Source organism: Nuphar pumila, chromosome 17 (assembly GCF_984573655.1).
Source record: "Nuphar pumila chromosome 17, dmNupPumi1.hap1.1, whole genome shotgun sequence".
Classification (NCBI taxonomy): domain Eukaryota; kingdom Viridiplantae; phylum Streptophyta; class Magnoliopsida; order Nymphaeales; family Nymphaeaceae; genus Nuphar; species Nuphar pumila.
In genome coordinates this window covers 17187182-17202804 of record NC_143265.1, presented here as the reverse complement: position 1 = coordinate 17202804, position 15623 = coordinate 17187182, and the positions used below count along the sequence as shown (strand labels likewise).

Below are 15623 nucleotides of genomic sequence, written 5' to 3'. Positions count from 1 at the left end.
CGTAAGCCAACCTATCCACCCTATGATTCATGTTCTAGACAAATGATTGAAGTTGCTCAACTGCTTCAGTCAAGGCATCTATTGTCTCGATCATCTCATAGTAAGACATTTAAACCAAAACATATTTCTTTAATCAAGATAGATGTAAAAATAATTTAATCAAGAATACTTACAGTGTGATGCCGATGTCGGATGATCAAGAATCACTTTATTCTGTATTGCTTTGATACCATTTGTAATGCCCCAAAATCCTGAACTTGTAATCTTTTAGGAGAAATTTAAATACTTTGCAATCAATCCTTTTTCAGAATTTAAAATGGCAGTTCAGCAGAAAAATAGTGTTTTGAAATAACAAGTCAATGAACCTTGGGCGCATTACAAGCGAACTTTCCTTTACACAATAGATTTGTATCTCCATATAAGTATTGAAATCACATATATTCAAAACAAGGTTTTTGATAATTAAAGTTTATACAAAACAGGGATTTCAAAAGAAACCCTTATGCAAAATTTCAAAACGTGTCAGGAATGAAACGTCAGAGAAAGAGTGGGATCTTAATATCATCACGTCATTGCGTCATTGCCTATCGTACTGACCTAATCATCACCTGAACCCCATAAAATGGGTCAAACTTATAAAAATCTGGTAGGTGCATAGATATCAAAATTCATAATAAAGCTAACATATATATTGTTCCTTTCGTGATGTGCAGTTCAGAATAAGTAAAATGAGCAAGATAATTTTGTTTCGATATTAACTGTCTTGAGGGTACGCATAAGAGAAACGTATAAACAACTGAGACTGCTCAGGGATTTGTTATTCTATGTATTTTGATTCCCCGGACAACTAACTGAGTCCGCTCCTAAGAGGACGGCTAATGACCGAGAGAGAATTTCCCAGAGGCATACATGGCAAGAGATGCATCCAAACTTCTGCAAAAGCCAATGGGATCTACCACCTAAGATAATTTTTGGTAGCCCAGTCCTCTAACTCCGATGACCGGGAACACAAAGTCATTGCTACTCGAAGGGCGTAGTTAATAACTTGTTCATCGGAGTTTTTGTACCATCTTATCCTCTCTCTTGACGGAACCAAAAAGATGAATGAATATGTCAGGTTCTATTTTAATTGGCGACCTATTCTACATGCTCTAGTCTTTCAAACCAAATCGAGCATCTTGCTGGTGAAAGCGATCATCACCATTTATGTGATTTTCTTTTAATCATCATGCATTTTCACGTTACGAAGTTATCATAAACCCCTCGTCAAATCATCGTAATACTAACATACCATGCAAGTCTGATAGTACCACTACGATGAGAGGGATATCGGTTTCTCGAAAAGAAACCATAACATTATTTAGAAATTTCAATGTTTCGTGCCTTAGACCGGAGAATATCCAAGTCATTTTGGATACCAAAGAGAAATCCTTTTTTTTTTAAACAAAGACTTGGTGAAGATGCGCAAATCTGCGTCTATAAATACATATAAGCGTAATATAAAGTAAACAGGAGTACGTGAAACTGCGTACTTTATAAAGTTAAACATATGTATATATAATACATATATATTAAAGCATAAACCTATGCACATTATAGTGTGGTGGCAAAGTAAATGACATAAAGCAAGGCCCGATGTGCGAAACCACACATTGAACTAAATAAATTGCGTAAGCGATACACGATGTACGAAACTGTACATCAGCTAAATAAATAGCGTAAGCGATGTACAAAGTACAAAACCGTATATCGGCTAAATAAATTGCATAAGCAGAAGCCTGTGCACATTACAACGTGGCAGCAAAGTAAATGACATAATTTAAATAGACAAGAATATGCAAAATTCGTCCTTGAGTTAAAAGTATATATATATATATATATATATAATACATATAAGTTAGAAGTATTCTGTCATTTGTTCTCGTATACAACTTTTTCCTACCTCGAAGATGGTCTGACTCACTAACGATTCCGAACGTAGGTTCTTAAAGGCTCATGCCTTGGTAAACATGTCTTGTTTGTTGCGCTGATGTGGTGCGCTAAAAGATATTTTATCGTGTTGCAAAAAAAATGATGCAACATACTTAATTTAACAAAATAAGCAACGTTTGTGTCACAGGGGTCGAACCCAAACCCAGTTCGAGCCGACCGAACCGAGCCGGGCTTGGTAAAAGAGACGGGGGTAAAGCACGACTAAGCCGACTCAGTTTGAAGGCGGGGACCGAGCTGAGCTCGGTTCTAGCCAAGCTTAGCTCAGCATGCTAAGCAACCAAACGGGAGGGGGTGGGCTCGGTGGTCAGGCCGAGCCCGGCCTGATCCCAACCTTGTGACAGGACTGAGCCTTGCTCAGTTCTTTAACATGGGGGGGAGGGGGGCTGACAAAGGGGCAACAAGGGAGCGACCTCAACTACCCTTTGTCAGCTATCCTACCAAAGTAGGAGAAGCAGCCATAGGCTGCTGCTGGATTTGAAAAAGAAGAGCGTGTTGGGCACCCTCTGTCCTGGCAAGCCAGAGAAGGGTAGAAAGAAAAAAAAAAAGAGGGTGGCACTCGAGTGGTGCCGCCGTTCACGTAGGGTAGAAAAAAGGGAGGGCGACACCCGAATAGGGCTGCCACTTACTCAGGTAACAAAAGAGGAAGGGCGGCACCCAAGTGGTGCCACCACTCATTTAGGTAACAAAAGAGGGAAGGGTAGGGGTGCTTGCCCGCTGCCCTCCTGCCGAAAAACACAGAGAGTGAGAGGAGAGCAGAGGGTGACGACCCTCTGTTGGCCGATGGAAATAATAGAGGAAGAGGAGGGAAGTTGGGCCTTCCTCTTCCGTCCATCAAGAAAACACAGAGGAGGGGCGAGGGAGCGGGAGGCTTGGGTTAGCCTGCGAGAGGGAGAGCGATCGGAGAGATGGGAGAGAGGGAGGCTCGGGTGAACCTGCAAGAGGGAGAAAGGGAGGCACGGTTGAACCTGTAAGAGGGATACGGGAGAGAGGGGGCAACGAGCGTACCTGAGGGGGAAAGAAGAGGGAAAAGACTGGAAGAGAAAGATCGGAAGGGCTTCGGCGTGGTTCATGGAGTCATCGGGGTTCGGGGTCAAGCAGGGTCTTCGACGAGGTGCAAGGAGGGGCGTTGGGTTCGTGCACCGACGTGAAACAGGCGAGGGAGGAGTCGGGAGGGGTGAGTCGGGGGTTCAGGTGATTTTAAAAAAAGAAAACCCCCCTGGGGGGGTTTAAATAGAACACAAGAGGGGGTGTCGACCCAGATCTAGGTTGGATCCGGGTTGGATCCGCTAGGATCAACCTAGATCCAAAACATTTTTTTAAGCATAGGTATTAGAGTTATGGACCCTTTCCTTCCCCAAGTCCGACTAGTAAGATCCGCCCCAACCAGAATCGGCCTAGCTGGGATTGTGCGGAGGGAGTTTCCTTTTCTCCCATGACTCCCAAAGAAACCCGCCCAGGCTGAAGTCTTGCCCAGGCTGGGACTCTGGTGGGACGCCTCCTAAACTCCTCTCTAGGATAGGAACTGTGTGTATTTTTACCCTTTTGCCCTCTTGTAAATCTATATATAGATGTATCCTGCTTACTTTATAATTAATAAAGTTTATTCAAAGACTTCTCTAAGTTTCATTCTTAGTTCATGTTCTTGTTCTCTAAGGGAAAGTATTTCTTCCTCGCCTCTTCTTCCATGTCCATTATCGACCAAAAGGAAATGTCTTTTCTCCCTCCCTTGTCGTCTACCCCCATCCACCTCACGCTTCCCTTGTAGCCGACCAAGAGAGATGACTCTCTCTCTCCTAACACTGCATGCCCCTCCTGCTTGTGGTGCCACGCCTCTCTCTGGAGTTGTGACTCATGTCCAACTCGCCAAAATCCGTAAGACCATCCTTTGTGGGAGTTCGGGTTCTAACACGATCCAACGACCCACCACCTCTCTCCCCTCTCTCCTCTCTCCTCTCTCCTCTCTCCTCACGTGATGATCCACCACATGGTTGCCAGTTGAGGAAGCGGGAGCGGGAAGCGATACGGGAAGCGGGAAGCGATACGGGAAGCGGGAGCGGGAAGCGAGGCACTTTCAAAATTTTAGGAAGCGGGGAAGCGTGGGACCACTTAGGAGCGATTCGGGAAGTGTCTCGGAAGCGACCTAGGAAGCATCTCGGAAGCGACCTAGGAAGCGTCTCGGAAGCGAAGGGGAAGCGAAAAAAATAAAAATAAAAAATAAAAAATACAAAAAAATTGAAAAAAACAGGGGAAGCGAGGGGGAAGCGTGGGGGAAGCGTGATGGGAAGCGCGCTTCCCATTAAAGGGAAGCGTGTCCCCCATTAAAGGGAAACGCGCTTCCCAAAAAAGGGGGACGCTTCCCCCCACGCTTCGGAAGCGCGACGTTCCGCGCTTCCCCTTTTAGCTAGGCGCTTCCGGTAACCCTGATCCACCACCTCCGACAGCACCTTCGACATCAGAGCGGCCCGCCACCTTAGATCCTGCAGCGACCAGACCATCTCCAGCACCGAAGAGGAGAAGAGGCTTGGATGGGTTGTCATTGTCAATGGTGTTGCCGGAGGGGAGAAGAGAGGCAGAACTAGAAGAGAGAGAGATGCTAGATTGTCGTCAATTCAGATGCAACCAGAGGCGGTCATCGCTGGAGTGGAGAAGGGAGGCGAGAGAGGGAGAGGGAGATAGGGGAGAAAGAGAGGCGTCTAGGGTGGGGATGGGCGGCTAAAAGGGCTATTATATGGGAAAAACAAGAATCGTCCAATCAAAATAAGATAAGATGGTGCTAGCTCATTTAGCATATTTTGTAAGAAAGCCCATTTAGTAGGTTCTCTCTCTCTCTCTCTCTCTCTCTCTATATATATATATATATATATATATATATATATATATATATATATAGTGTGTGTGTGTGTGTGTGTGTGGATTCTGCAATGCGGTCAACAGCAATGAGGTCCAATTTTGTCAAAATCTGAACTCAGTTCACCCTAATCAAGTTCAATTTTATCTATAGTATATACGTAAATACAAATACACACACATGATTATATATATATATATATGTTGTACAAAAACTTTTTGAGACTGCCGTGTCGCACCCTTCGCACCTGCATCCGTGCCCGCACTTATGTGACATTAGATTTTCATATATTTTATACTTTCTTGTAGATCAGACCTTATAGATGTGATCTACTATATTTGTTTAGTAGGAAATGGGTTTTGAATCACGTGATTGTGACAATGTAAGCAAGGTTTTCAAAGGCTTCAAAAATCATCAACTTAAAATGTACCAAAATTTGACAACTCAAGAAATCATATTTTTTCATCAAAAAACATGATCCAAGGTCCAATCCTTAGTAAACAAACCATGTTGAACACATCTATGTGGTCAGATTGAGCCGATACACTTTTGCATCTATGATTTCTAGCTCAATTGCTCCTTATATTCATTAGTACCAAACACACATTATTTATATATATAGGGCCACTAGAATATGAAAACTACCATATGAACTGGCCATTTCTAAAAAAAAATTGTGAATCCAACCATGCAGATGTGTTCAGCATGGTGAATTTGCTAGGAATTGACTGTTGGATCATGTATTTTCAATGAAAAAACACAATTTTTGGATACTTGAATATTTATAACATTCTGAGCTGTTGGTTTTCAAGCCTTAAAAAATCCTACTTATGCATCATAATTGGATGATTCAAGAGTTGGTCCCGACTCCCTATAAAACCATGCATGTATCACATCGATCAGATTAGATTTAGGAGAAAAAAATCTCAGTTCATATGGTAATTCTTATATTCTAGTGGCCCTATATATGAGGCCAAGCATCAAAGAAAGTTCTCTTCAGCATTATCAATTTATCATATATCACTTTAAAACCAAAAAATGGCTCCTCTTCTAAACCCTTAGTGATTTATACTATATAACATAGGTGCTTCTGAACTCCTGAAGCACCTGCGCTGACATTGCTGAATGTGGGTGTGATGTGATGGTGTCGGTGCTGGTACAGCATCCGACACGGCTGGGTGTAGGCCAACAAGTGTCGGGTGTGATCAACCTAGACTATGGCTTGCCTCGGCTTGCTTATAGGCTTAACTGTAGGAATGTGATCAAAACAATGCTTCATATAGGTCAATCACGTGAACCTGGTTGATAATGACTACTTCCATGTAACTGATAATTGCAACTTCGTCAATTGATGCTTCTGTTAAGGCAAAACAATAAATAAATTCCATTCATAATGTTAGCTCAATCCCATTTACAATATCATGTCAAAGTTTATATTCTCTATCACGCTTTCACAAGGCAGGAAACTTTGCAGTGATATAAAATGATCATGGTGAAAGTAGAGGCATACCAAGTAAAGTTTGCTGCAATCAGCACAATGCTGGAGTAGGCTCTTAGACTTTTCAAGTGCTATATGCAAAGAACATAATGCCTGTATGCCTGATTTGCATCTAGGCCTTGCCTCTTCTATAACTGGAAATATTGCCATCACTTTACACAATACACAAGAAAGTTTTTTACACATCCCTCCATGTAACTGCAAATGCACATCAGAACATGGTTAACTCCACATAAAACAACTTGTGAACATCACTTATTTTATGTCTTTAACTCCCAAATACTAGTAACTTGTAAACAGCGTCACAGCCTATTCTGTGAACAGCTCTCAAATCCAAGGTTGAAGAAGGAAGAAAAATGCAATGATGCAGTTAAAACATTTAAAAAGTCAACACCAGATAATCAGTATTGCATGCTAGAAACATCTTTCAGATCACACCACCAAAGTCTCACTTGGAAAAAATGCACTAAAATGAATACAGTGGTGAAGCTAAAAAGATTAAAAATTCAATGCATACCAACCCGGTCTTTTGAAACTAAAATGGATAACTTTGATGATGTTCTTACCAACCCCTCTACATATCAAGCATCAAAATTTCTTGCATACATATCAAGTGCCATGACAAAACCCTTACGCTCTCACCACTGTATACATATTAAGTACCATGATAAGCTCCCAGGTTTAATTAGAAGAAATGAATTAAGGCAAAGGATCATATCCAAGATGACAATGCATGACCAGGGACTGCATTCAGCATTTAACCCAAGAAACACATGAAAATATCCAACCTATTGCAATAGATAATAATAGACAGCAATGCGGATATAGCTAAATCTGATATGAACCATTTATTATATCCCGAGAAGTGCATGATACTAGGAAATCACTTGTGAGAATAGGATGATGTTTAATGCAAGAGTTTTACATTTATGGCTCATTTTCGCATGAAAGTAAACAAATGGCCTATGATCTTTTGTAACAAAAATTCCAGACATTTTATCTATGTGAATTCATCTTCAAAAGTTGCAGCAATAAATTGTAACAATACCTTAGCATCACTGACAGCAAACACACTTTCTTCAACCTCAGCAGCATCCATGTTTCCCATCCACAGAAGATCTGATTCATGTATTTCCGCTGACAATGCAAGCATAAAAGTAAGAACGTGAAGCATTAGAATAAGAAATGGGCAAGCATTGATACGAAAGAAAAGGTACAGAATCACATATTCAAACAAACTATAGTTAAAAGAGAGCAACAGGAACAACACACAAATGGTATGTAAAATTAATTACTCTGGCATCCTTTAGTTATCAAAAGCAAGTCATGGGTTTCTATTAGGGAATGTTTGGAAAGTGACTTATTTTCATATGAAATGCATACTTTCTCACATAACACTATGGGCATGTTCTCAATGCCCTGTGATTCTTGGATTTTCTCAAGATCCTGTGATTGTAAATCACAATCACAACACTTTCTCTAGGCTAGTGAAACATGAGAAAAGTACAAGTAGTCATTGTGATTGCCAGATGTGATTATTTTTTAATTGAATCTTGTGAAAGTTTGTCACAAGATCACTTCTACTTTCTCAGATGTGATTGTTCATCCCCACCTTTGACCAAAGCAAACATGCCCTAAATATAAATTAATGTGGGATCCATTTTCCCAAGTCAATGGAAAAATAGATCTTGGACAAAGTGGTTTTCATGGAATTTGAGGTCACACCTCCCTCCTTGCATCTTTGCTTCCCACAAATTTTTTTTACATGCACCATTAGTGCCTACTTTTTCTCTGTATATATAGTTGAATCTATATCTATCAAATTCAACTTAACTGGTCTAATATCAAATGGAGTCAGGATTTGGTTTTGGTTTCAATCAAATATCCAACCACATTTTAATTTGACTATGATCCATTTAAATTTGGATCTAATGTTAAAATATCACAAAAAATTGATACTTGAGTCCAACCAACTCAAATTTGGATCTAAGATTAAATCCAAGTTAGAAAATGCTTGAAACTAATTGAGTCCAAGTTTCAATAGCATACAAACATGATAAACTGAGCCCCTTTCACATAAAGCAAAGAGATCTATTTGCATGTATGAAAATGAATCCCTCTTTCTAAACATGACCTTAATTATATTTATCAAGAAATTCTTGACCTAGCAAAAACATAAAATTTCAATAAAACCGACCAAAAGTTTATACAGATGAATTTTACAAAGTAGAAACCAGGGACCAGGACAGAAATGCTAGAAACAAGGCTAACCAATGGGAAAAGCATAAAAGAAAAACACATCGCTGACATGTAATCTATGTCACGACGGGTATAGAGGGTACAACACAGCAATTCCAAAAAATGTGGGTACGGGGACACGGCTATATATATATATATATATATATATATATATATATATATATATATATATATATATATATATATCACATAAATACAAAATAAATTCAAAATAAACTGAATATAATATATTATAATTATATATTATATATTATATATTATATACTGAAAATATATATTATATACTGAAAATATACAGAAAATATAATATATAATATAATATCATATAATATAGGACATGCAAAGTGGCGTGTCCGGTACGTGTACCCATGTCGACATGCCACCTAAAGTGTCCCGGTAAGATAGTGTCACGGGCTGGGAAGCGAAGGCCCCCGTGACGTAGCTTCGGGCAATCACACACACCGAAGGCAGGCCTTTTAAGCGCACAAGCAACACACAACACACGCGCACGAGCGGAAGCAAGAGTACGCGTATGCACAAGCACAAAGAGAGAGAAATGCAAAAAGCTTCTTTATAGATACTTGAAAGCAAAGTACATCAAGAGGGGAAGAGAGGGTCCGAATACACGGGGTTCTTAGGTCGTAAGGCCTTGTGGGGAACTCTAGAGTGCCAAAGAGGTATATACATTAGAGCAAAAAGGTGAAAAACATAGCGGTCCGGAACACGCTCCCCCGCCTAAGTTGGCGCCGTCCTCGACGCCAATTGTTCATGGTAGCCTTCTACAAGCTGTCGATGTTGAAACATGCTACTGGCTTTCACCCCAGGTGGCTTCACATTCTGGCAATCCTTTTCACTGCACTAAGTACTTTTTTACTTCCCCTAGATAGTTGTTGGAATGGTTGAGGATGATATTTGGATCTCTGCCTGGTACACTAACTGTTGAAGGAGCTCGCTGCGGGATCAGAGCACGTTGAGGCATGCTCCGTTGAGGATCTCCTTCATCTTCGTGGAATGGCTTCAGGTTGCATATATGGAATATCGGGTGCACTTGAAAGTTTGCTGGCAAGTCCAGCCGGTATGCCAAGTTTCTCACACGTTTGATAATGGTGAAGGGGTCATCATACTTGCGAATAAGGCCTCGGTGGTGGCCCCGAAAGATAGTTGTGCGGTTAGAAAAGAGCTTGGCCAACACTTTGTCTCCAACTCGAAATTCTGCTGGGCGACGCTTTTCATCTGCCCATTTCTTCATGCGCTTGGTTGCCTTGTTTAGATATACCTTCGCCAACTCTATCTGATCTTGCCAGTAGCCCAATCTCAAATCCAACTTAGAGAAGACCTTTGTTTTTCCAAGTTGATCGAACAAGTCTACGATCAAAGGAAGCGGGTACTTGTTCTTCACCGTAATTTTGTTCAGTTCCCTATAGTCAACGCACAACCGCTTCGACCCATCGTGCTTTGCTTGAAAGAGCACGGGCGCTCCAAATGGAGCTTTGGATGGTTGGATGATTCCTGCTTCGAGCATACCATCCAATTGTCTGCGTAATTCCTGCAGCTCAGGAATTGTCATGCGATAAGGAGCCATTGCGGGTGGTCGTGCACCCGGTATTAATTCAATCTGATGATCTACCTCACGCCTCGGAGGTAGCTTCTTCGGCATCTCGGCGGGCATAACATCACTGAACTCCTTCAATACTGGCGCTAAGGCCTTTGGGACATCCGCGACTTTTTCTACCTCATCTGTAGCACGGATTGTGACAAGAAAAGTCTCGTCACCACTTTTCATGCCTCTCTTCAACTGGAGCGCAGACACCAAACGCTCACAAGGCTTCCCTGTCATCGCAGTAACCATGCAGGGCTGACTCTCACTCTCAAAGCTGACAACGTTGAGGTGGGGCATCGACACTGCCTTGTTGCTTCTCAAGAATTCCATCCCGAGGATGACTTTAAAATCATCCATGGGTGCGACTGATAACGCGATCCTTCCTGACCAGTTGTGGATCCGCACTGGTATATCCTGAGCGACACCGTAGATGGCTTTAGCCTCTGAATTAACCGCTTTCATGCGGCTCTCTTTTTTCTCCCATTGTAATCCCAACCGTTCTGCTTCTTCATGCGAGATGAAGTTGTGCGTGGCACCTGTGTCTACCAATGCCTTGGTGAGTCTTCCGTTGAGCAAAAGTTCCAAATACATCAATTTTTTGCATACTGTCGGTTTCACACTGGTTGTGACCTTTACTGCATTCATCATCTGCATTGCGCCAACTGTTAGCGCCACTGCAAGTTGATCATCTTCCTCACCCTGAACAGCATTCGCAACTCGGGGTGCGCGGTTATCTCCATTCCCTTGACCGCGGTTTCTATTGGGACATGTATCATGCCAATGATCCCCATGACAGATGCGACAATCACGGCGACGATAATTACCACCTTGAAAGTTATTCCAATTATGATTATTATTTTGGCTATCTTGCCGGCCATGATTCTGCTGGTTTCCCCGACCAGCATTTTGTCATTGGTCGTTCCTTAGATTGTTGCGATCATTTCCCTGTTATCTGCCTTGAAATGCATGGTCATTCCTATCCAGCTCGGCAAGTTTCTCTGCAACCGCAAGCGCCTCAGCCAGTGTTGCGAGGTCATGCCGAATGAGTTCTTGGTTTGTCCATCCTTGCAACCTATTGCCAAAGTAAAACAATCGATCTTCATCATCCATTCTCTCCACTTCCAACATTATCGAAGAGAATTCCTTGACATAGTCATGTACTGACCCTGTCTGTTTCAATGCCAATAACCTTTTGCGGGCCATTTTCTCTTGATTTTTAGGTAGAAAGTAGTCTCGCATTTCCTTCTGTAGGTCTTCCCATGAGACTATAGCAACCAATCCCCGTCGAACATCACCTAAGCGACGTCTCCACCAAAGGGTCGTTTCATCCGCAAAGTACATTGTTGCGGTGCGCAGCCTATCTGCGTCCTCCTCTATCCTCGCATCTTCTAGAAATTGGTCCATTTCGTAGATAAAATTCTCGAGATCCTTTGAGTCTCGCGTGCCTTTATACTTTGTGGGCTCAGGTAGCCTGTAACGTGGTCTATCCACATATGTCGCAACACCGCCAGCCGGAGCAGTTCTCAACTACCGCTCTAACTGTTCATTCTTTCGTCGAACAAGATCCAATTCAGCAGCCATGATGTTGAACCGACCCAACAAATCATCAAATCTGGTGGAAAAGTCCTCCACCGAGTAGTTATGTTTAGTGGCAAGACTTTCCACCGAGTCTTCCACTCCCTCTACTGTTGTCTTGATCTCTGCATTGAGATCTCTAAAAGCGACACAAGTTCCATTAACCAACTTCTCCATGTTGGTCACTGACCCAGTCAGCTCCGCCACATCGCGCGAGATGGCTGACACCCGATCATCGGCCATGAAGTCCTCTTCAGCAGGAACCACACTGCTTGAAGGAGTCATGGCAATCTTCTTCGGCGCCATTGTCACTCTCAATGTCGACAAGGCTCTGGTACCAACTTGTCACGGGCTGGGAAGCGAAGGCCCCCGTGACGTAGCTTCGGGCAATCACACACACCGAAGGCAGGCCTTTTAAGCGCACAAGCAACGCACAACACACGCGCACGAGCGGAAGCAAGAGTACGCGTATGCACAAGCACAAAGAGAGAGAGAGATGCAAAAAGCTTCTTTATAGATACTTGAAAGCAAAGTGCATCAAGAGGGGAAGAGAGGGTCCGAATACACGGGGTTCTTAGGCTGTAAGGCCTTGTGGGGCACTCTAGAGTGCCAAAGAGGTATATACATAAGAGCAAAAAGGTGAAAAACATGGTGGTCCGGAACACATAGCATGTAATGCTATGATGAATCCCAAGTAAGAAGTGAGAGACACCATATTTGTTTGCCACATTTAATTTATTAACCTAGAAAAGGAAAATCAAAACAGAAAAAAAAACTGCCCATTATAATTCTCTTGTTGGGTTCTTAAATTGAACCATGTCTCTTATAATCTTATTTAGTATGGTATAATTATAGATCTAGTACTATATGGACAAGGCTGCCAATGGTGATACTTATTAAATACTAAAGAGGTTGACCAATGAAAATGTTTTCCATAGAATAAATGACAAGTAGGGAGGCACTTTTGAAACATAAAGAGCTACTATGGTAAAATCAACTAGGGAACTAGCTTAAAATATATGTCATCAAAGAGCATCTAGATGATAAGGCTTCTATACGAGTGTTTTGGAACAAAATTTGGGAAGCGAAAACAAGAAAATATGTCTCTATGCCTATAGACACCCCTAGGAAACAGCATCGAAAAAGGAACGAATGTTATGCAGTGAACATCCGATAAATGCAGAAATCTTGTGTATGTCAACCACATCCTTAACAATTCACAAAATGGTAAGCACGACTCACCAGAATAGCGTTGTAAGATCATCAAAGGTCACAAATTGGGATCCTTTCCTATCAAAGGATCCACATAGCTCAACAGATGAACCATAATTTCAACACTTGGTTGAATCTCCTTGCATGGATCTACGAAAAAAATTAGAAAGAAAAATCAGGGAAACATTAGGAAGTAATCAAGAAAGGTTCCAATAAGAGAATAAACCAAAGTACAAATGAGAGCCAAAAGGCAACCACCGCAGCAACAATTTACAAGTATTAAAGGCAAGGAAAAAAATCAATGAACCAAAAATGGGCTGCTCAAAACACCATCCTAACATAGAGTTACGTCTTCCCTTATACTAAGATTATCATGTGATCATCATTCAAAGTAAATTTAGCAGGTATTGATCCATTAATCAACACCAACTAAAAGAAACTAGCTAAACAAATCAATCACAAAGACCATTCTTCAAATCGCTCAATAAATTACACAAACCATTAAATGATCACTTAAATGCCAAAGCTGTAACAAGTATTCTAGAGAACAAACGTGCTAAAATCCAAATACGAATTACCATAACAACCATTAAAATCAACAAATAAATAGCTCAAAAGCTTCCCTCATAAGAAAAGGAAGAAAACAAAAAACCAAGAAAAATAGAAAGCAGAAGGAAAGCAATTTCATTCGACCAAAAAAGACCCTTCTCGTCATCAAAACCGTCACAGATCCCAATTTTTCTCGATACCCATCATGCCAAACGGGTTTTTCACAAAACCAACGAAGCCAAAAACGAACCCATTGAAGGAAAAACGAACAAAACCACCAAGAGTTGATCTAAACCAATGAATAAATCGCTCAAGTTTCAAAGAAAACAAACAAAACCCAGTTGAATTATGGGATTTGCCGACCTCGAAAATTCTCAGAAAAGAAAGCTAAAAGGATTTGCGGGAAGATGAGCAAAGCTAAGGGAGAAAGAATCAGAAATCTCACCAAATCGAGAGAGGGAGAGATTCTCTTGGAGGTTTCATGGAAGAACGGACACGGAGGAGAAAGTTTCCCGGCGTTTGAGAGTGAAAACGAACACCGAATTTCGGGATTCTATAAATAATCGGGATTTTCGTTTCTCTCTCCGCGTCCCTCCTGGCCTCGTCGGGATATGAGAGAGATAGCGAGAAACAAAAATAAATAATAATTGGGGGGGTTTTGGAAATGAGGGAATTATCAAAATGTCCCTCAGTTTTAAAGAATGACGGATTTGTTTGAGTCCTTTGTTACCAAAATACCCTTAAATATTTTCTATAACGACTTTTCGTTTCTGGATCTTCTTGACTTTGGTTAAAAACCACCACACGTTTTGTGTGGTTGATGATGATGGTATGGATTTCACTTGAATCTGACTAGGTCAAACCCGGATCTTACAAACCAATTATGTCGGGTCATGCTTACAACTGGGTTAAACTTGGATCCGAATATCGGATATTAATTGAAGACAAACTTCAATCCAACTGCAACACGATCCATGTCACAAGAACACGTTAAATGGATTACATTTTCAGAGGAGACAATACGAATGGTAACGTGACGCATGACATGCTCCGTGCTTGCTGCAATTTTTATATTATATTTCATGACTATATATATATATATATATATATATTAGTATAAAGCCCGTGCAAGTGCACAGGATGAAAGATACTATGAAGGCTAAAGAACTGTCAATGAAAAAAAAAATGAAATGCAATACAAATAACCTAATCTAATGTCAATAACACAAAAAAAAAATCATACTTTTATTCTTCGCGTGTTAATCAAGAAAATATAATGGTAGATAAGGGGACTAAAACCTGTCATAAGCACCAAAAGTTGAATAAAATTGAGACCTTTGGTATCACTTTGCCAAGGAGGTCATTTTGATTTACTATAACGGCCTGTTTGGAATGTAGGAACTGGGATAGGAGTTAATGCATTTGGCAAAAAGTTGTTTAAACTATGGTGGCTGTTTGGAAACTGTAGCTGAGATGGGATCACGGGAGTTAGTGTATTTGGGATGGGATGTAGCATTGTATTTATACTAAAGCATGGAATTGACAGCTACCACTGAAATGCCACTTCCCATCCAAGCTACTAGTTTCCAAACAGGACCTAAACGGCTAAGCCCCATGAGAGAGGAGGGAGGATCAGGTGCAATGTGATTGCACACTTTTAATGTGCCGCTGCACCTGATCGCCCTCCATCCTGAAGAGGCACTTTAAGTGCATTCACATTGCACCATAATCTTTTTTAATGAGAGAGAGAAGTCATGTCAGGCTTGAGAGAATAGAAAGAGCTAAATAGGGCTTTGATTGAGGACATTAAGTAAGGTATTTGCCATAAGAGAGGAAATTTTGGAATATATATCAAACGACTCTCTCGTATAGATGTGAATATCAATAAATATAATAATGTTTTGCTATACATTTTTAACTAGATCAGACCATGTAAATAGACTTATCATTGTTTATTTTAGTAGAAATGGTGTTTTGTCTGATGATGTTAGAGTAATTGATGAAGTAAGGTTCCATCTCCTACTGGTCAACCTTCAACTGGTCGCACCAGTCACGCTACTACCAGTAGCAGAAAGAGAGTGAACAGAGCA

The 15623-nt window shown here is 41.1% G+C and overlaps 1 protein-coding gene across 1 annotated transcript in view; it reads right to left on the bottom strand.

Annotated features, from left to right (window-relative positions):
• The window catches only part of LOC149811729 (U-box domain-containing protein 6-like), a 43831-nt gene extending 29685 nt beyond the window's left edge, over positions 1-14146 (bottom strand). Inside the window, exons 1-4 of the mRNA XM_089993463.1 lie at positions 13979-14146; positions 13015-13134; positions 7387-7475; positions 6351-6536 (exon numbers count right to left, since the gene is read on the bottom strand). Of these exons, the coding sequence (XP_089849589.1) occupies positions 6351-6536; positions 7387-7475; positions 13015-13036 (297 nt within the window). The 5' untranslated portion in view covers positions 13037-13134; positions 13979-14146. The remainder of the gene's footprint in view (positions 1-6350; positions 6537-7386; positions 7476-13014; positions 13135-13978) is intronic.
• Between the last annotated feature and the right edge of the window lie 1477 nt (positions 14147-15623).